Source organism: Enhydra lutris, unplaced genomic scaffold, assembly GCF_002288905.1.
Source record: "Enhydra lutris kenyoni isolate GAN:26980312 unplaced genomic scaffold, ASM228890v2 scaffoldscaffold58, whole genome shotgun sequence".
Classification (NCBI taxonomy): Eukaryota; Metazoa; Chordata; class Mammalia; order Carnivora; family Mustelidae; genus Enhydra; species Enhydra lutris.
In genome coordinates, this window is record NW_019154142.1 from 4,956,517 (window position 1) to 4,978,450 (window position 21,934).

Below are 21,934 nucleotides of genomic sequence, written 5' to 3' on the forward strand. Positions count from 1 at the left end.
GTGTATGACCATGAATATCAGTGGGTTTTTGGGGAGGTGGAGGTGGTAGAAAATTAGTGGACATGCTCTTAAGAGAAATGTTTTAACACACAAAGTTAAAAATCTCAAATGAATCTCTAACTGGAAGAATTTCAGGCAGAGTAACAGAAGAGTGAAAAACAAAAGTCAGGTTGTAGGTATGTGTTGGGAGATGGGGTTAACTTTCCAGGTAACTCATAGTAAGTGTGTATACAGTTCCTTTGGGCCATTTCTACTTTCCATGGCTTTCTTCCTTTATTGAAAGCTTAACCCAGAAGTCTGGTTGTGCTGGAGATCCCTCCTCACCTACCAACTCAATGAGACTTGTTGGGGGGTGGAGGTTGTGGCAGAGGGAATACCATAACATAGAGAGAAAATGACCCACCAGGATATATCTCAAAGAGGCTTAATTTCGAGGCACCTGGGGGGCTCAGTTGTTAAGTGTCTGCCTTCGGCTCAGGTCATGATCCCAGAGTCCTGGGATTGAGCCCTGCATTGGCCTCTCTGCTCAGTGGGAAGCCAGCTTCTCCCTCTTCCACTCCCCCTGCTTGTGTTCCCTCTATGGCTGTCTCTCTCTCTGTCAAATAAAAAAATCTTTAAAAACAAAACAAAATGAAGAAACAAAGAGGCTTAATTCAACCTAATACCAGTAGATTAGTGTTCATAATATATATAATATATAGTTTAGGTAAATTACCATACTATAAAAACATTTAATAAAATCTTATAAGAAACTTACAAATGACTGATGATTGATAATACTCTTAAGTAAACAGACTACAATAACATTATAGTCACTGGCTAAGTTCCATCAGTTTTTTTTAATTCTCTTTGATTTTTTCTCCTGGTCTTCTGTTATCCTTTCTGCAGGTCGCTTCTTCAACCCCTTCATTTTCCTGGTTTGTAGTTTGCTTAGGTCTTGCTTCTGCATATGAATCCTTCCATAAGTTGTACCAAAAGTATCATGGGAGACGTTTTTCTTCTTCTTTGGCTATGAAACAAGAATATATATATATAAACACATAATTATATATATTCATTATATATATAATGTTATCTAGTGTATAAACTGGTAAAAATCTAGTGTACATTAACTATTTTACTAACAATTTCCATTAGTGATCACCTATTCAATATAATCTATAACCCTATAGACCTTTCTTCTCAAACTTAAGTACATTCAAATCACTTGGGAATCTTGTTAAAATGCATATTATAATTCAAAACATCTGGGTGGGACCTGAGATTTAGCATTTCTAACAATTCCCAGGTAAACTGTCAGACCACACTTCAAAAATCAACACTATATGGGGCGCCTGGGTGGCTCAGTGGGTTGGGCCGCTGCCTTCGGCTCAGGTCGTGATCTCAGAGTCCTGGAATCGAGCCCCGCATCGGGCTCTCTGCTCTCTAGGGGAGCCTGCTTCCTCCTCTCTCTGCCTGCCTCTCTGCCTGCTTGTGATCTCTCTGTCAAATAAATAAATAAAATCTTTAAAAAAAAAAATCAACACTATAGACTGTGCTAACCATTATCATGCACTGAGATAATTTCTTGTGTTTAGCTTAAGGAACTGTGACTATCATTTAATCTTTACTAGCATTCCAGAGATGTCACTTCTACTTGTTTTTTAAAACCATTCAAAAATCAAAATAGGTTTTATGCAAGTATGGGTTACATACACATCCTGTACTCTAAATCCCCAATCTCCACAATACCCCAATTTTCTTTCTTGCTGAAAACCAGCAGTCTTGGCTATCAGAAAGCTCTTAGCCATAGTTGATGTGTGGTTTCTACAATCTTTTATTACCCTTTATGGTTGCCTTATTTGCTTCTTCCTCCTTTTCTTTGTTCTTAGAGTCTAATTTTATCTATATTATTGATCTCTTTCCATATGTTCTTTAGTGCCCTATGCTGCAAACCCTTTTGGAAAGAAGAGTGGAATATACAAATAAATATGGCACTGATCTGCAAGTTACAAACCTTGAGGGCTTTTGGCATTTTCATAGATAATTTATAAAGATCATCTGATGCCAGATGTGTCCTCCTCAGAACCAGATCCAATGAGGGTCCCATCTCTTCCAATTCAATCCTTGGTGTTCTGCAACCAGATTTCTTCAACAGCAACCTTTACGAAGCAGGAAAAAAAGAAATGTTGCTTTGACTTTGATGGAAGTCCTATCCCCTCAAATATTTTTGTTCAAGAGAATTACAGTTCATAAAATGACAGCCTTTAGGAGGTTAAGCTTCTTAAATACTTTCTGCGTTTAGACCAAGTATATTCTTTGGTTTGTTGCTTTTTAAAAATCAAAAACAAAAGAATACTACATAGTTGGGCACCTGGGTAGCTCCGTCAGTTAAGTGTCTGCCTTCAGCTCAGGTCATGATCTCAGGATCCTGGGATCAAGCCCTGCATCTGGCTCCCTGCTCAGTGAGGAGTCTGCTTCTCCCTTCCCTTCTAACCCACCCCCTACTCGTGCTCTCTCTCTTTCACCTAAAAAAATCTTAAAAAAAAAAATGGGTGCCTGGGTGGCTCAGTCAGTTGGGCGACTGCCTTCGGCTCAGGTCATGGTCCCAGAGTCCAGGGATCAAGTCCCACATCCAGCTCCCAGCTCTGCAGAGAGCCTGCTTCTCCCTCTGACCTTCTCCCCTCTCATGCTCTCACTCTCTTTCTCAAATAAATAAATAAAATCTTAAAAAAAAAAAAAAAAAACCACACACACAATATTATTGAGAAACAGGAAGTGAGACAGATAATTCTTCTAAGAAATTAACCCCCCCCCTTTTTAAAGATTTTATTTACTTGAGAGAGAAGAAGAGGGGCGCCTGGGTGGCTCAGTGGGTTAAGCCTCTGCCTTCAGCTCAGGTCATAATCTCAGGGTCCTGGGATCGAGCCCCACATCGGGCTCTCTGCTCGGCAAGGAGCCTGCTTCCCCCTCTCTCTCTGCCTGCCTCTCTGGCTACTTGTGATCTCTATCAAATAAATAAATAAGTAAATAAAAAAAAAATAAAAAAAAAAAAGGTTTGAGAGAGAAGAGTACAAGCTGGGGAGCAGGGAAGCAGGGTCCCTCCTGAGCAGGGAGCCTGACAATGCAGGGCTTGATCCCAGGACCCTGGGATCATGACCTGAGCTGAAGGCAGATGCTTAGCTGAACCATCCAGGTGCCCCAGAAATGGAATCCTTTGATTTGACTTCTTCATCTTATTTATAGATTTACATAATTATAAAAACAATTTCAACTGGGCCCTTGAAACATTACATTTACATGATTAACAAATTCTTATTTCTTTAAGACCCATTCAGAATCCACTTCTGAGTATAATATAGACACATACTGATCTCTATAGATTGGAATGAACTTTAAAACCCTAATATAACAAAACCACAACCTTCTAGATTCCATATGTCAAAATAGTTCTGGATCTGGAAATAGATGAGCAACACAGACAGAAAGAGAGGAGACTAACAAATTCAAAGACCTGAAGATTATTTGAGCTAACTCAATTTGTTATAGTGGGCAGATCTCTACATGGAATAAAAGAATTAAATGAATAACAATGTTTATAAAAGATCAAACTTAAAAAAAAAAAAAAAGATCAAACTTTTCACACCAAAGGTAGAATATGAGAGAGGCAACAAATGACATGAGAGGAGACAGAACATAAGAGTACAAGCACAATAAGGAATACCTAAGAACAACAAACTCCAGAAAGCAGAAGTGAGTGTGTAAAAGCTCATTAACAGCCTTTTGGGCATCACATGCAGACGGTCTCCCCATGGGAGGTGCATCTAGTGGCTGTAAGGAGAGTCTTAATGATAGATGCACTGTACCAGACACACTTATTTACACCAAACTGAATAAAGCAAAAACAAAACAAAACAAACACCGACCTAGGATATGTAAAAAGCAGACATGTTCAACAATAAAAAAGATCTACTAACAATAAAAGATCACATGAGTATTAGTATGGGACTTGAAGAGAGCAAGCAGAGGGGAAATAAGCCAAAACAAGGGTGTTTAGCCCACTCTCTTCATAGTGGTTCCAGGAGAAGAGCGTTGAGAGTACACCCAGTCTCAGGCCCACAGTGGGGGAATAGAAGATGAAGTTGGTAATATCTGGGTTTCTTCCCTAAAAGCTGATTGAAGGCATATGGCAGCAGTGATCATTTCACTCTGCTGTAACTCACTTATTTCTGCTTTTGCATCCACGTATTCAATACCTCCAAATAAATGACATTTATAAAGCTGAACTCATAACAAGATGAGTATCTTGATTAACATCTTGTGTCCAATAGACTACTAAAAAAATCGGGGAAACTCTACATATAAAAATAGCCGAGTAAAAGTGTTTCTACCACTTAAAATGCTTATTTTCAGCTAAATGGAAAAGTTGTAGATCTAGACAGCTCATGGCATGCTTAATGGATTCACATTACCCAAGTACCTTTTTATCTATGCAAGTATCCTCCTACCAAAGTAATTTTTTGAGTATATAATTAAGATTATTTCCAAATAACTGCATATATATATCGTGTATGTGTGTGTATATATAGTACATATATCTACATATGCTGTTATTTACCGAAGAATTAAGTTACAGTGCCATACTGTCTGTGCAGATGATCTTTTTTAAAGATTTTATTTATCTGAGAGCGAGCGAGAGAGCATAAGCTGGGGTGGGGGGTGGGGGTGCAGGACAGAGGAAGAGGGAGAAGCAGACTCCCCACTGAGCAGGTAGCCCAACATGGGACTCAGTCCCAAGACTCAGAGATCATGACCTGAACTGAAGGCCAGACGCTTAACTGAATGAGCCACCCAGGTGCCCCTGTGTAAATGATCTTGCCTGAATTACTTCACCGGGCAGGTTTATTGGCAGATCAAATTGACAGAAACAGAAGAAAATTTTCTCCAATTTTCAGTTTTCTATGTATGGTTTCTGGTGACAGACCTATAATTCATTTTATTAAACTTTTAACAGAGAAATCTAAAATCTAAAATTATCATCATTTTGAGCATTCTTAGTTTTGGTTTTGTTTTTTTTTTACAATTTTGCCAAACTTCCTTGAATTTTTTTGTAATTTTTTTTCAGTGTTCCAAGATTCATTGTTTATGTACCACACCCAGTGTTCCATGCAATACGTGCCCTCTTTAAAACCCACTGCCAGGCTCACCTATCCCACCACTCCCCTCCCCTCAGTTTGTTTCTCAGGGTCCACAGTTTCCCATGCTTCATCTCCCCGGTTTCCCCCAACTCACTTCTCCTCTCCAACTCCCAATGTCCTCCGTGTTACTGCTTATGCTCCACAAGTGAAACCATATGGTAATTGACTTTCTCTGCTTATTTCACTCAGCCTAATCTCCTCCAATCCCGTCCATGTTGATACAAAAGTTGGGTATTCATGCTTTCTGGTGGAGGTGTAATATTCCATTGTATATATGGACCACATCTTCTTTATCCATTCATCTCTTGAAGGGCATCTTGGCTCTCTCCAGTTTGGCAACTGTGGCCATTGTTGCTATGTGGACACTGGGGTACAGATGGCCCTTCTTTTCACTACATCTATATCTTTGGGGTAAATGGTACTGCAATTGCAGGGTCATAGAGTAACTCTATTTTGAATTTCTTAAGGAATCTCCACAGTTTTCCAAAGTGGCTGCACCAACTTGCACTTCCACTAACAGTGTAAGAAGGTTCCCTTTTCTCCACATCCTCTCCAACACTTGTTGTTTACTGCCTTGTTAATTTTGTTCATTCTAACTGGTGTAAGGTGGTATCTCAATGTGTGTTTTTTTTTTTTAAGATTTTATTTATTTGACACAGAGAGAGAGATCACAAGCAGGCAGAGAGAGAGGGAAGCAGGCTCCCCACTAAGCAGAGAGCCCCATGCGGGGCTTAATCCCAGGACCCCGAGACAATGACCTGAGCTGAAGGCAGAGGCTCAACCCTCTGAGCCACCCAGGCACCCCCTCAATGTGGTTTTGATTAGAATCTCCCTGATGGCTATTTTTCATGTGTCTGTTAGCCATCTGTATGTCTTCTTTGGAGACATACATGTTCATGTCTTCTGCCCATTTTTTGACATGATTATCTGCCTTGTATGTTTTGAGTCTGAGGAGTTTCTTATAGATCTTGGATATCAGCCCTTTGTCTGTAGTGTCATTTGCGAATATCTTCTATTCTGTGGGTTGCCTCTTTGTTTTGCTGTTTCCTTTGCTGTGAAGAAGGTTTTTTTTTTAAAGATTTTATTTATTTATTTGACACACAGAGAGAGATCACAAATAGGCAGAGAGGCAGGCAGAGAGAGGGGGAAGCGGGCTCCATGCTGAGCAGAGAGCCCGATGCGGGGCTTGATCCCAGGACCCTAAGATCATGACCTGAGCAAAGGGCAGAGGCCCAACCCAAAGAGTCACCCAGGCACCCCCAGAAGCTTTTGATCTTGATCAAGTCCCAAAAGTTCACTGTTGCTTTTGTTTCCTTTGCCTTTGGGGACATGTCTTAAAAGAACTTACTGTGGCCGATGTTGAAGAGGTTACTGCCTATGTTCTCCTCTAGGAGTTTGATAGATTCCTGCCTCACGTTGAGGTCTATTAACCATTTCGAGTTTATCTTTATAAGCTATGGTGTTAGAGAATGGTCAAGTTTCATTCTTCTATACATAGCTGCCCAATTTTCCCAGCACCATTTATTGAAGAGACTGTCTTTTTTCCACTGGTTATTTTTCCCACTTTGTCGAACATTATTTGACCATAGAGTTGAGGGTCCATATCTGGGCTCTCTATTCTGTTCCACTGGTCTATGTGTCTATTTTTGTGCCAGTACCATGCTTAGTGATCACAGCTTTGTGGTAAAGCTTGAAATCAGGCAACATGATGCCCCCAGTTTTTTCTTTTTCAACATTTCCTTAGCAATTCAGGGTTTGATCGGGATGGTATTCAAAGTATAGATGGCTCTAGGCAGTATAGACATTTTAACAATGTTTATTCTTCCGATCCACGAGCATGGAATGCTTTTCCATGTTTTTGCGTCTTCTTCAATTTCTTTCATGAGTGTTCTGTAGTTCCTCAGGTACAGATCCTTTACCTCTTTGGTTAGATTTATTCTCACGTATCTTATGGTTCTTGGTGCTACAGTAGATAGAATCGATTCTCTAATTTCCCTTTGTATATTTTCATTGTTAGTGTATAAGAAAGCAATGGATTTCTGTACATTGATTTTGTATCCTGCCACATTACTGAATTGCTGTATGAGTTCTAGTAGTTTGGGGGTGGAGTCTCTTGGGTTTTCCATATAAAGTATCATGTCATCTTCGAAGAGAGAGAATTTGGCTTCTTCTTTGCCAACCTGAGTACCTTTTATTTCTTTTTGTTGTCTGCTGTTGCTAGGACTTCCGGTACTATGTTGAACAACAGTGGCCAAAGTGGACATCCTTGTCGTGTTCTGATCTCAAAGGGAAGGCTGTCAGCTTTTCCCCATTGAGGATAATACTCACTGTGGGTTTTTCATAGACTTTATGAAGTTGAGGAATGTTCCCTCTATCCCTATACTTTGAAGCATTTTAATCAGGAACGGATGCTGTAACTTGTCCACTGGTTTTTCTGCATCAATTGAGAAGACCAGATGGCTCTTCTCTCTTCTCTTACTGACTTATTCTATCACATCAATTGATTTGCAAGTGTTGAACCACCCTTGCATCCCAGGGATAAATCCCACCTGGTCATGGTGGATAATCTTTTTAACGTACTGTTGGATCCTATTAGCTAGGATCTTGTTATCCATATTCATCAGGATATTGGTCTGAAATTCTTCCTTTTTGATAGGGTCTTTACCTGGTCTGGGAATCAGGGTAATGCTGGCTTCATAGAAAGAGTCTGGAAGTTTCCCTTCTGTTTCTATTTTTTTAAACAGCTTCAGAAGAATAGGTATTATTTCTTCTCTGAATGTTGGTAGAACTCTCCAGGGAATTCATCAGATCCTGGGCTCCTGTTTTTTCGGAAGTTTTTGATCACTGCTTCAATCTTAATACTAGATATTGTCTATTCAGGTTGTCAATTTCTTCCTGATTCAGTTTTGGAAGTTTATAGGTTTCCAGGAATGCATCCATTTCTTCTAGGTTGCTTAACCTATTGGCAAATAACTGTTGATAATAATTTCTGATGACTGTTTCCATTTCCTAGGTGTTAGTCATGATCTCTCCCCTTTCATTCATAATTCGATTAATTTGGGCCCTCTCTCATTTCTTTTGGATTAGTTTGGCCAGTGGTTTATTGATCCTATTGATTCTTTCAAAAAACCAGCTTCTAATTTCGTTGATGTGTTCTACTGTATCTCTAGTATCTAGCTCATTGATCTCTGTTCTAATTTTGATTATTTCCCTTCTTGTGTGTGGGGTTGGCTTAATTTGTTGTTGACTTTCCAGTTCTTTATGGTATAAAGAGATATGGCGTATTCTGGATTTTTCAATTTTTCTGAGTGAGGCTTGGATGGCTACGTATCTCCCCCTTAGGACCACATTTGCTGTATCCCATAGGTTTTGGGACCAATGTGTCTTCATTCTCATTGGTTTCCATGAATTGTTTAAGTTTTTCTTTGATTTCCTGGTTTAGAATCTAAAATTATTATTAATCTTTTTTAAAAAAACATCTGTTGGGGCACCTGGGTGGCTCAGTGGGTTAAAGCCTCTGCCTTCAGCTCAGGTCATGGTCCTAGTGTCCTGGGATCGAGCCCCGCATCGGGCTCTGTGCTCTGCAGGGAGCCTGCTTCCACCTCTCTCTGTCTGTCTGCTTCTCTGCCTACTTGTGATCTCTGTCTGTCAAAAAAAAAAAAAAAAAAAATCTAAAAAAACATCTGTTTACTTTTCCTCAGAGGGAATGTATTAATAAAGAACTTATAGGGGCGCCTGGGTGGCTCAGTGGGTTAAAACCTCTGCCTTCAGCTCGGGTCATGATCTCAGGGTCCTGGGATCGAGCCCTGCATCGGACTCTCTGTTCAGCAGGGAGCCTGCTTCCCTCTCTCTCTCTCTCTACCTGCTTCTCTGCCTGCTTGTGATCTCTGTCAAATAAATAAATAAAATCTTTTAAAAAAACAAAAAAATAACTTACAAATGGTTTTTGTGATCACACTAAGCAAAAATGAGAGACTGACATTGACTCATTAAAAACAAAATTAAGGGGCACCTGGGTGGCTCAGTTGGTTAAGCCTCTTCCTTCAGCTCAAGTCATGATCTCAGGGTCCTGGCATCCAGCATCGCACCAGGCTCTCTACTCAACAGGGAGCCTGCTTACCCTGCCCCGTCCCCTGCCTGCTTCTCTGCCTACTTGTGATCTCTGTCAAATAAATAAGTAAAATCTTTTCTAAATAAATAAATAAATAAATAAAAAGAAAATTAAAACCATTTCCTTCACCCCCATCCCACCATATACACCGCAATTTTTTTTTTTTTTTTTAAAGATTTTATTTATTTGTCAGAGTGAGCACAGGCAGACAGAGTGGCAGGCAGAGGCAGATGGAGAAGCAGGCTCCCGCTGAGCAAGGAGCCCGATGCGGGACTCGATCCCAGGATGCTGGGACCATGACCTGAGCCGAAGGCAGCCGCTTAACCAACTGAGCCACCCAGGCGTCCCAACACCGCAATTTTTTTTTAAGATAGACATTTCATTTCCAGGCCATCATGTCTCCAGCCTACACCCAGAACTGTTACATCATACGCCTATCAATCTCCATCTCAGATCCTAACCTCAAGCTTTGTTTTGTTTTGTTTTGTTTTGTCTCCCTGTAAGCTCTAAATCAAAAGAGACATTCAATTCTGCAAGGCTCTATGGTACATCAGGATGCAGGGATGAAAAGACATCCCAACTCTTTCCTTCTTAAATGGGCTCAGGCTATTAGCTATGTTGATGGGTAATTTCCATATATTTTAAAACAATATTTGCAGGGTGCCTGGGTAGCTCAGTCCGTTAAGCTTCTGCCTTCAGCTCAGGTCATGATCCTGTGGTCCCGGGATCGAGCCCCACACTGGGTTCTCTGCTCGCTGGGGAGCCTGCCTCTCCCTCTCTCTTTGCCTGCCACTCCTCCTGCTTGTGCATGAGCTAATAAATAAAATCAATCAATCAATAAAAATAAAACATTATTTGCCTATTCCTGGAGGAAGACTGCCATTTCCACTCTTGTTCAAGTTGTAATTTCCCTATTTTTCTCCCTTCCCTATCCCTCTCTTCTGCTGATGTTCTGTTTTTCATTACTTAAACTCCTTGCCTACAATGCTGTTTGCTTTTTAAGGTATGCTAATACTTCCTTGTTTTGTATATTTCTCCCCATAGAACCTAACCAATGTCATGGCAAAGGCAAATGTGGCAGTTACTAAAAATTTCCTGTTTTATATGCATGGCTTTGACTTTATAGTGAATAAAATTCTCCAAGGAATATAAATGGTCACTCACATATGAGGAATTATTATATGATACATGGGAAGAGGTCATTAACAATGATTTATTCCCCCCAAAAGGTCAAATCAAAGGTTATATTAATATAATTTCATGTTTACACTTTCCTTCAACCAAAAAATTCAAAGCCATTTTCTAAGATTAACCTTATTAACTTCACAAATGTGCACCAATGGTAACTACTACTTTTTACCAACTGCTTAAGGGCTGGTTCCAAGTAAAAGAAGAGGGCAGGACACCTAAGTGTAGCTTGCAAGAGTGCCTAAGGAACCACACTAAGTGAGACACACTTCTCCAGCATCTTCCCACCTCTATCCACAACCCCTCTCCCCTTTATAAAGGAATTACTATTGATCTTTTAGGGACTGCAGAATCACATGAATGGTATCACTCACTACCTTTTGCAGAGGAAAAACGGAGGCCCTAAGAAGTGACCTGCCTAGGTCATGCAGCCAAGCCTGGTCCAGAGCCAGCTTACTGGGCTCAGAGGTGATGCTCAACCCTCAGACCAATTCCTCCTTCCTCTCCCAAGGGCAGCACAGCCTCTGCAGACTAAGCTAATCTACATTTGATGATTTGTTTTTTTCCACTAGCAGCTTGCTCTCAATCACACAGTCCATTTTCTATTATAAATCAATAGCTAGCATGTATTACTGGGGCTGTATAAAACAACTGGGATTAAATTTACACTAGGGTCTCTGCTCTCAAAAGCTCACACTTTTTTTTTCATTGTGGGACATGCCATGCTAACCTAATGTGATTCCAGCAATTCTTCTTAAAGTAAGTAGACGGGTAGATATGTGTAATTACACTGCTTAATTTATCCATGTTCTGAAGTCTGATTTGCTAATTTTCTGTCCATTTTATTTTCTCTGCATTTCTTTCTTTACAAATTAATCTTTCTTTTCACTAAATAAAAGTTCTGATACAAGTGAATACTTTGACACTGTTTACAATGAAAGAGTTTAGATTACTGTCATTCATTTCTCATTCTCAAAGATGTTGCTCTTTATATTTTTAGCTCCTTTATATCTCCAGGTGGGCTGATCACAGTAAGTTTTCAAAAATATTTTTCTTATGTTAGTGATTGTCTTTCTAATTCTATAAATTGGAGTCATCTACTTTATATATTCTTCATAGCACCAAAGTTAAGTTTGGAAACTCAAACAGATGTAAGGCTTTCAATCTCAGCAAGTTCGAAATGATTATAAAATCCCTCTTGCTTTAAAAAAATAAAATAAAAATAAATAAAAATAAAAATGAGTATCGATCATGTGGTTATTTTACTGCATTTTGCCTATTATTATTATTATTATTATTACTATCTAAACAAAAGGAAAATAAACAGAAGTGATGATACCAATCATGGTGAAAAGAACGAAGTATCTCTAATTCAATACAGTTGAGGCAAAGATGGGAATTATTGAGAAGAGGTGAGTATTTAAATTCATTTGGACATTCATTAACATGAGCTGGTCAACCAGGTATTCCATCGTGAAGAAAAGAACAAAATGAGGGGCCTGGCTGGCTTAGCCAGTAGAGCACAAGACTCTTGATTTCGGGGTCATAGGTTCGAGCCAGACATTGTTGGTAGAGTTCACTGAAAAAAAAAAATGTAAGGGCACCTGGGTGACTTGGTTAAGCGTCTGACTCTTGATTTCAACATGGATCACGATCTCAGAATTGTGAGACTGGGCCCATGTTGGGCTCTGCACTAACCAGGGAGCCTACTTGAGATTTTCTGTCTCTCCCTCTGCCTCTCCCCCGCTCTGCACCTGGGCACATACACACTCTCTCTCTCTCTCTCTCTCCCCTTAAAAAAATAATTAATTAGGGGTGCCTGGGTGGCTCAGTGGGTTAAGCCTCTGCCTTCGGCTCAGGTCATGATCCCAGGGTCCTGGGATCGAGCCCCACGTTGGGCTTTCTACTCTGCAGGGAGCCTGCTTCCTCCTCTCTCTCTCTCTGCCTGCCTCTCTGCCTACTTGTGATCTCTGTCAAATAAATAAATAAAATCTTAAAAAAAAAATTAATTAAAAAAAATGTAAAACTGTGGATGAAATGCTGAAGTCCACAAATGGTTGCACATACAGCTAACACAAAGAAGTCACTGTCAACACTGAACAGTCAGTGGCTCCAGGCTGCACTGCCATGCCGTAACTCAAAAACAGACATTAGTCTCAATCCTATGTACAAAGGCAGGCACTTTGTGGGAACTAATATATTCTCCAGGAGAGTGTGGGCTTGATCAGCCAGTGCCAATGCTTTATTTTAAAAAAGAATGTATGGGGGCGCCTGGGTGGCTCAGTGGGTTAAAGCCTCTGCCTTCGGCTCAGGTCATGATCCCAGGGTCCTGGGATCGAGCCCCGCATCAGGCTCTTTGCTCAGCAGGGAACCTGCTTCCCCCCACCCCCGGCCTACCTCTCTGCCTACCTGTGATTTCTGTCTGTCAAATAAATAAATAAAATCTTAAAAAAAAAAAAAAGAATGTATGTAATAAAATACATATATGTATGTACACACACACACACACACACACACACACACGGATATATTATCTCATGATTACCCCAAAAGGCTTGACAATTGCAGCATATCATTAAGCTTTTTAATGAAAACAAAATCAGTGTTAGGATTTACATTTATACTGTGTCAAGAATAGAACTGGAAGGTCTAGGCTGGAGAAAGAGTAAAATGAATCTAGCCACTGAATCTTCTCATTCCTTTCAGACTCCAGTTTTTAGATTCAGAGTTTTGAGATTTGCTTTGTCTGGCCTAAGACTTGTGTCTTTGTGTTCTAAACCCAGTCATGGGGACGCCTGGGTGGCTCAGTTGGTTAAGCAGCTGCCTTCGGCTCGGGTCATGATCCCAGCGTCCTGGGATCGAGTTCCGCATCGGGCTCCTTGTTCATCGGGGAGCCTGCTTCTCCCTCTGCCTGCCATTCTGTCTGCCTGTACTTGCTCTCTCTCCCTCTCTCTCTGACAAATAAATAAATAAAATCTTTAAAAAAAAATTTAAAAAAATTTAAAAAAAATAAACCCAGTCATGAAAAAGAAGGAGCTGGGGGGTACCTGGGTGGCTCATGGGTTAAGCAACTGCCTTCAGCCCAGGTCATGATCCCAGGGTCCTGGGATCGAGCCCTGCATGGGGCTCCTTGTTCAGCAGGAGCCTGCTTCTCCCTTCCCATCTGCTTGCCACTTCCCCTGCTTGTTCTTTCTAAATAAAATCTTAAAAAAAAAGCGGGGGTGGGGGAAGGGGCACCTGGATGGCTCAGTTAGTTAAATGTCCAATTCCTGGTTTGGGATCAGGTTGTGATCTCATGGCTCATGGGATCAAGCCCTGAGTCAGGCTCCGTGAGGCATCTGCTTGGAACTTTCTCTCCTTCCTCTCCCCTTACGCCCACACTCTCTCTCAAATAAATAACAGATCTTTAAAAAAAAAGAAAAGAAAAAAAAAAAGATACCGCATAAAGTAGGGTCAAGACTGAATTAGTGTTCTAAGCTCAGAGGAATGTCGCATCAGATGCTCTGGGGCCCTGGAAAAGCAGGGTTTCAGAGGCAGAAGAGAGCAGGGGAATGACAGATGTGAGGAACAGCACAGACCTGCTGTGCCACTACGAGTTTGCAAACTCTCCAAACAAACTTTTGACCAAACACCAATTCTAAGTTTGAGCTCTACAAAGGTCACACTAAAATGCTAACCCTGGATTCAAAAATATCCTACAAAATGTACTTACTTATAGCTCCGAAAATAAATCTTCCCGTTCAGTGCAGTGAAGTGCAGAACATACTCTAAACCAGCCAGGCGGATATTTGCTACTGTGGGGCCTCTGAAGAAATCTGAAAACAAATTCAAGGTTGTTTAAAAAAAACAAAACAAAACAAAAAAAACTAACACGCTTTTAAATTCAGTTACAGAAAGCCAGACTGTAAAATGCTCTATACTGAGTCAATATATACCTAAACAGATAAACAGGTGGCACAAAAACCAATCCCTGAGAATGTCTGAGAGACCCACCACCCCTCTACCATGTAAGCTCATGACTTTATTTCTGTGTTTAGTTCACTGACCCATGCAGTTTTTCAGTTTTGAAATTCTCACTCTAGGGACACCTGGGTGGCTCAGTTCGTTGAGTGTTTGCCTTCGGCTCAGGTCATGATCCTAAGGTCCTGGGATGGAGTCCCACATCAGGCTCCTTGCTCAGCGAGGAGTCTGCTTCTCCCTCTCCCTCTCCCTCTGCCTGCCACTCCCCCCTGCTTGTGCTGTCAAATGAATAAATAAAACCTTAAAAAAAAATTTTCTCTCTCGCTTTCCCTCTGCCCCTGCCCCCACATACTTTCTCTCTCTCTCATAAAGTTGTTTTGTTTTTTTTTTTTAAGATGGCAAATTTCTATAAAAACAGCTGTTCAAGAGTGCCTGGGTGGCTTAGCTGGTTAAGTTCTGACCCTTGGTTTCAGCTCAGGTCATGATCTTAGGGTTGTAGGATCAAGTCCTGCATAGGGCTCCACACTCTAACATAGAGTCTGTTTGTCCTTCACCCTCTACTACTCCCCCTGAATTCTCTCAGATAAATAAAATCTTAAACACACACACACACACAGCCCAAATAGCTGTTTAAACTTTGACTATTAAATCAAATTAGCCTTTGTTTTATGTAGAGGCCAACACGAAAGAAATTCTAACGGAAATCTCAATTATATAAGCAAAGATAATAAATTGTTAACACCAGAAAAGAACCACTGAGATCCACGAGTAGGCTATTTTCCCCATAGTGTGGCAGTCATACCACTGGTGGCACATGAGATGATCTTAACGCAACCAAAAGAAGCATATACTGCATGATTTATCTAAAGTTCTACAAAATGCAAATAATCCATAATGACAGAAAGCAAACTAATGTTTGCTTAAAATACAGAAATAGGATAGACTGCAAAGGGACACAGGCTAATTTTTGGGTGTAATAGGTTCTATAACTTGACTGCAGTGGTGTTTTCACAGGTGTATATATATGTCAAAATCCATCAAATTTTAAAAACTTTAAGTATGTAGACTTGCCACAGACCTGTACCCTGGAAACAAACAGTATATTATATGTTAATTTTAAAAAATTTAGGAAATTTTAAAAACCCCTGAAAAAAAAAAATGGAGACTTGCTTACATGTAAATTATATCTCAAAAGTTGTTTAAAATATAATTTAAAATGAAAAAAATTTAATCCCTAAAAATAAATATCAAATGAACCTGTGTACTGAGCATTATCATACAGAAAAGAACTATTTTAAGTGACTTCAAAACACAGTGATTTGGGGGCACCTAGGTGGCTCAGTCAGTTTAGCATTTGACTCTTAATTTCTGTTCAGGTCATGATCTCAGGGTCCTGGGAGCCCCAAGCTGGACTCCACACTAGTGAAGTCTGCTTGAGATCCTCTCTCCCTCTCCCCCGCCCCATGCTTGTGGTCTATAAATAAATAAATAAACAAACAAATCTATCATAAAACACACACACACACACACAGAGTGAGTTGACCACATATTCTTTTTCTTTTCTTTTTTTAAGGGATAGCAAGAGCAAGAGTGGGGGCAGGGAGGGGAGGCAAAGAGAGAATCCAAAGCAGGCTCCGTACTCAACGCAGAGCTCAAGTTCATGACCCCAAGACCATGACCCAAGTCAAAATCAAAATCAACAATCAAAGGTTTAACCTACTGAGCCACCCAGGTTCCCCGACCATATTCTCAACAGGGTATATTTTATAGACAAAACCACAAAACTTTCAATGCACTCAATATTCATATTATCAGTAGTAACACTGGTATTTTATTCTGAGACTACTGTATGGTTAGTACAGTATAAAATAAACACATAATTGTTTGGATTATGGAGAACCCGTATTTTTGTCATGGATGAAAGAAGATTCATATGTGAAGTCAATGAAGTTAAGATCCTAATGTCCTAAATGTGAATTAGAAGTTTCAGTATGAACTCAGGATACATTTTATCTGAACAAATTTCAAAGTTTTGTTCACTAAAAAAGCCTACAAACAATGGCCAACCATGAAACAATTCCTAGCACCCAGACTATAATTTCTAAAATAATTTCTCAATTTAAAAAAGTTCAGGGCTCCTTAGAGAAACAACTGATACCAGGAATGGAGCAATGAAGGTATAAGAGGAGTCTGAAACATCAAAGGGGCAATGAATTAAAATGTGTCGAAACTCACACTACCAAAAAGACTGACCCTAAAATGGGCAAGAATGATGGCTGAGATAAAGAGAGACATTAAGGAGTAAGGATATAGATGAAAAGCCTGGTTAAATATAAGGGGGTATATGAGGTAGAAGTTAAATTGGTTATGGTCAGAAGGAAAGCCTCAGCTTGGACCTTTATTCAATGGATCAATTCCAAGTAAAAATAAGGCCTCAAACATGGCTATGTCCATGAATAAATATACTGAGAAAGGGCATAGAAGGCTGACCAGGGTGTTGATGGGAAAGATCAAGGGACCTGGAGTTAAGAGAACAGATCAGATCCTGATTCTACCACTTACTAGCTCTTTACTCTGGACAAATGAATTAACTGAACTCGTACTATTACCATAATAAACTGAATGTTTTCCCCTTCTACCCCCCAATCCCTGCCAAATTCAGATGTTAAAGTCCTAACCCCTAATGAAGCTGTATTTGGGTCTCTAAGGAAGAAATTAAGGCTCAATGAGGCAGGTCGTAAGGTTGGGGTTCTGGTCCCACAGGATAGTGTCCTTAAGAGACTATACAAAGCTGACACCCTCCATTCTTCCCTTCCTCCCACGCACAGACATGAAGGAAAAGCCAGGTGAGCACTTGGCAAAAGGCAGTAAGAGTCCTCATCAGAAATTCTGATCTTGGACTTTCAGCCACAACTGGGAGAAAATAAAGTTCTGTTTTTAAGCCACCCAGTGTATGCTATTTTTTATACCAGTCCAAATAAACTAATATGATTGCCTTTGTAAGGCTGCAGATTACCGGACCTAAACAATGGCAGTTGTCTTCATCAATATATATTTTTCAAGTGGAGTTAAGAATTAGGAAATGAAAAAGGTTAAAAAAATTTAAATGATGGCTGATAAAGAGAAAGAGTAAGAAAAAGTAACCCATTTAAGGAGTTAAATTTTAAGACAGACTTTAAAGGAACATTTAATAAAACTAACTTATTACTTGATTTACTATCATCTTTGTATGTAAGAAATAGTAATATTAAAAAGGAACCATAAAAATTAGGATACATTAAATCTAAAAATAGATCTTTACTGATTTTCTATAAAGAAAAGCAAGGCCACTAAGAATAACTCAAATCTAGGGACGCCTGGGTGGCTCAGTTGGTTGAGCGGCTGCCTTCGGCTCAGGTCGTGGTCCCAGCGTCCTGGGATCGAGTCCCGCATCGGGCTCCTTGCTCGGCGGGGAGCCTGCTTCTCCCTCTGCCTCTGCCTGCCACTCTGTCTGCCTGTGCTTGCTCTCTCTCTCTCTCTCTGACAAATAAATAAACAAAACAAAAAAAAAATCTTAAAAAAAAAAAAAAAAAAAAAGGAAAGAAAGCAAAAAAGAAGCAAAATTCAGAATGAACAAAATGGGTACCTGGCATAAAAACACAGAAGTTATTATGTTAACTTTTCTTTCTGGCCAATTACCAAGAAAAACAAAAACAAAACAAAACAAACAAACAAAAAAAAAAACAAAAAAAACCCTTCCTAAAAGGAAGCAGCCCTTGATAAAATTCTCTTTCCCTACTGTTCTACTTTATTTCATATGAACACAAAACATACACCAAGGAGTGTGCAGCTGGTCTTACTTTATATTTATGTTAAAAACTCAACTTCCCTTGGGGCCTGATAATCTCACTTCATTCCTCCACCTTTCTTCCTGAGATTCCTTTTTGGTTTTCACTCCCTTCCCCTCACCACTGCATTATGTGGTTATTCCTGCCATCTAGTGGAAGCATGAAATAATAAAGCTTTATGAAAACCACTTTAAAAAAAAAAAACAAAACACTTAAAACCAAATGAAAGCCTTCTCTGTTTCAATAAATATATACTGATGATTAATAATTATACAGAAGAACCAAAAAAAGGTAGAAAACCTGGGCCAATGGAGTACAAGAACAAGAAATCTTGGCTAAAAACCACCCTTGAAATTTTGGGGTGTGTAATATTGAAAGAAGGAAAATGTTAGTCATTGTCTTTCATGAAATTTTTAAAGATTTTATTTATTTATTTGACAGACAAAGCTCACAAGTAGGCAGAAAGGCAGGCAGAGAGAGAGGAGGAAGCAGGCTCCCCGTGGAGCAAAGAACCTGATGTGGGGCTCAATCCCAGGACTCTGGGATCATGACCTGAGCCGAAGGCAGAGGCTTAACCCACTGAGCTACCCAAGTGCCCCTGAATTTCTTTTTTTTTTTAATTCATGAAAAATTCAGGTAAGAACCCATAGCAAAGACTGCAACAAGTCAATTGTTCAGCATGGCCCTGATGGATGGCAGATGCGTAAAAGCTCAGCCTTTGGTTTCATTTTGGCTCACCTACTTAATAGCTCTTAACTTCTCTAAGCTTCCATTTCACCTGTAAAATGGAATATCACTAAACTCAAGAGCTCTAGTAAGAACTGAACAGGTAACAGCGGTACTTAATTCTTTAAAAAATAGCCATTTTTAAAAAAGATTTTATTTATATATTTGACAGAGAGAGAGTACAAGTAGGCAGAGAGGCAAGCAGAGGGAGAAGGAGAAGCAGGCTCCCCACTGAGCAGGAAGCCTGACACGGGGCTCGATCCCAGGACCCCAGGATCACAACTAGAGCTGAAGGCAGCCACTTAACTGACTAAGCCACACAGGCGCCCCTAAAAAATAGTCATTTTTTAAAAAGTAATTCCTACATTCAACATGGGGCTTGAACTCATGACCCTGAGATCAAGAGTCTGATGCTCTACTGCAAATAACCCAGCCAAGTGCTCCCAAAATAGCCATTACTAAAAAGAGAAATGAAAAGTTTTGGAAATTGCAATCCCAACAATAAGCCCATAAATAATCACGAATAATCACAAGGAAAAATGAAAGCAATGTGTCTGCCCACAAATGTTTTTCAGTTGGCTCAGATTTATTTTTGTTTTGTTTTTTAAGAGTTATTTATTTTAGAGAGAGAAAGAACACAAGTCGGAGGAGCAGAGGGAGAGACAAAATCCTCAGGCAGACACCCAGCTGAGCACAGAGCCCAACACAGGGCTCAATACCAAGACTCTGAGATCATGACCCGAGCTTAAACCGAGAGTCAGGCGCTTAACTCACTGAGCCACCCAGGCACTCCACTGGCTCAGATTTGAATAAATTATTATTTATATTATTATATCTAATATAATTATATATAATTATATAATACTAATATATAATAATTATAAATAAAATATATCTTAATATATAATATATGTATCTCTTATTTACTATTTATTTACTTATAACATATACTCCATCAACTTCCAAAAGTGATCTAGGGCAAAGTATATAAAAATCCAAAAGAGGGACGCCTGGGTGGCTCAGTTGGTTAAGCAGCTGCCTTCAGCTCAGGTCATGATCCCAGCGTCCTGGGATCGAGTCCCGCATCGGGCTCCTTGTTCTGTGGGGAGCCTGCTTCTCCCTCTGCCTCTGTCTGCCTGTGCTCGCTCGCTCTCTCTCTCTCTGACAAATAAATAAATAAAATCTTTTAAAAAATAAATTAATTAATTAATTAAAAATTAAAAAAAAAAAATCCAAAAGAAGGGCAACTAAAAAACTAAAGCAAAGCTTGTTAAGAATGGTGCAGGAAGGGCGCCTGGGTGGCTCAGTGGGTTAAGCCGCTGCCTTTGGCTCAGGTCATGATCTTGGGGTCCTGGGATTGAGTCCCGCATCAGGCTCTCTGCTCAGCAGGGAGCTTGCTTCCCTCTCTCTCTCTCTCTCTCTGCCTGCCTCTCTGTCTACTTGTGATCTCTCTCTGTCAAATAAATAAATAAAATCTTAAAAAAAAAAAAATTAAAAAAAAAAAGAATGGTGCAGGAAGGGTCACCTGAGTGGCTCAGTTGGTTACGTAGCCCTGCACTGGCTCCCTACTCAGTGGGGAGTCTGCTTCCCCCTCTAACCCTCCCCCATCTCATGCTCTCTCTAATAAATAAAATCTTAAAAAAAATTTTAAAAAGAGGGGCGCCTGGGTGGCTCAGTGGGTTAAGCCGCTGCCTTCGGCTCAGGTCATGGTCTCAGGGTCCTGGGATCGAGCCCCACATCGGGCTCTCTGCTCGGCGGGGTACCTGCTTCCCTTCCTCTCTCTCTCTGCCTGCCTCTCTGTCTACTTGTGATCTCTGTCCGTCAAATAACTAAATGAGATCTTTAAAAAAAAAAAAAAATTTTTTTAAAGAAATTAGAACAATAATGCCAGCTTTTCAGAAAAGGGAAGAAAGGGGTGCTGGGTGGCTCAGTAGGTTGGGGCCTCTGCCTTCGGCTCAGGTCATGGTCTCAGTGTCATGGGATTGAGCCCCACATCGGGCTCTCTGCTCAGCGGGGAGCCTGCTTCCCGCCCCCCACCGAGCAGAGAGCCCAATGTGGGGCTCGATCCCAGGGACCTGAGATCATGACCTGAGTCCTGGGGTGGAGGCCTGCATCGGGCTCTCTGCTCGGCGGGGGGCCTGCTTCCCTTCCTCTCTCTCTGCCTGCCTCTCTGCCTACTTATGATCTCTGTCTATCAAGTAAATAAATAAAATCTTTAAAAAAAAGGGGTGGGGGAAGTGATTTATTATTTAAAAGAAAAATTTTTTTTTCCTTTTTTTTTTTTTTTTAAGATTTTACTTATTTATTTGACAGACAGAGATCACAAGTAGACAGAGGCAGGCAGAGAGAGAAAGAAGGAGGCAGCCTCCCTGCTGAGCAGAGAGCCCGATGCGGGGCTCGATCCCAGGACCCTGGGATCATGACCTGAGCCGAAGGCAGAGGCTTTAACCCATTGAGCCACCCAGGTGCCCCGAGAAAGTGATTTAAAATAGGTAAATTTAATGTCAATCCCAGATAATGACAATAACTGTACACTGAGTTTTAAGAAGGTAACTCTTGAACACACAGGAAAAGAAGTAGTCATTACATAAATCATTAGGAACTGATATACTTCACTAAGAATGAGTCATTTGTAAGACAACTTTACAAGGTCCTGAGAATAAATACATATGAAGTACCTAGTACATGCCTGGCACTTTAGGATGACAATGAAAATGAGATCAAAGGAGCTGGGAAGTCACTAAAGGTTTCCTCAGAAAGAAACTTGATCTGAAATTTGCAAGAACGAAAGAAACTAGGTAAATAAGAATGAAATCAGAAAAGACAATAGGAATGTGCACAATATATTTTCAATAAACCACTTTTTTAATGGAAAAAGGAGGAAAATTGGAAGAGATAAAAAACAAATAAGCCAAATTATAAGGGGTTATAGTGTAAAAAGCCTT

At 40.2% G+C, this 21,934-nt stretch overlaps 1 protein-coding gene across 1 annotated transcript in view; it reads right to left on the minus strand.

Annotated features, from left to right (window-relative positions):
• Positions 1-714: 714 nt before the first annotated feature.
• The window catches only part of LOC111158282 (ribosome production factor 2 homolog), a 43,216-nt gene continuing 21,996 nt past the window's right edge, over positions 715-21,934 (minus strand). Inside the window, exons 8-10 of the mRNA XM_022520214.1 lie at positions 14,189-14,291; positions 1,997-2,141; positions 715-1,009 (exon numbers count right to left, since the gene is read on the minus strand). Of these exons, the coding sequence (XP_022375922.1) occupies positions 830-1,009; positions 1,997-2,141; positions 14,189-14,291 (428 nt within the window). The 3' untranslated portion in view covers positions 715-829. The remainder of the gene's footprint in view (positions 1,010-1,996; positions 2,142-14,188; positions 14,292-21,934) is intronic.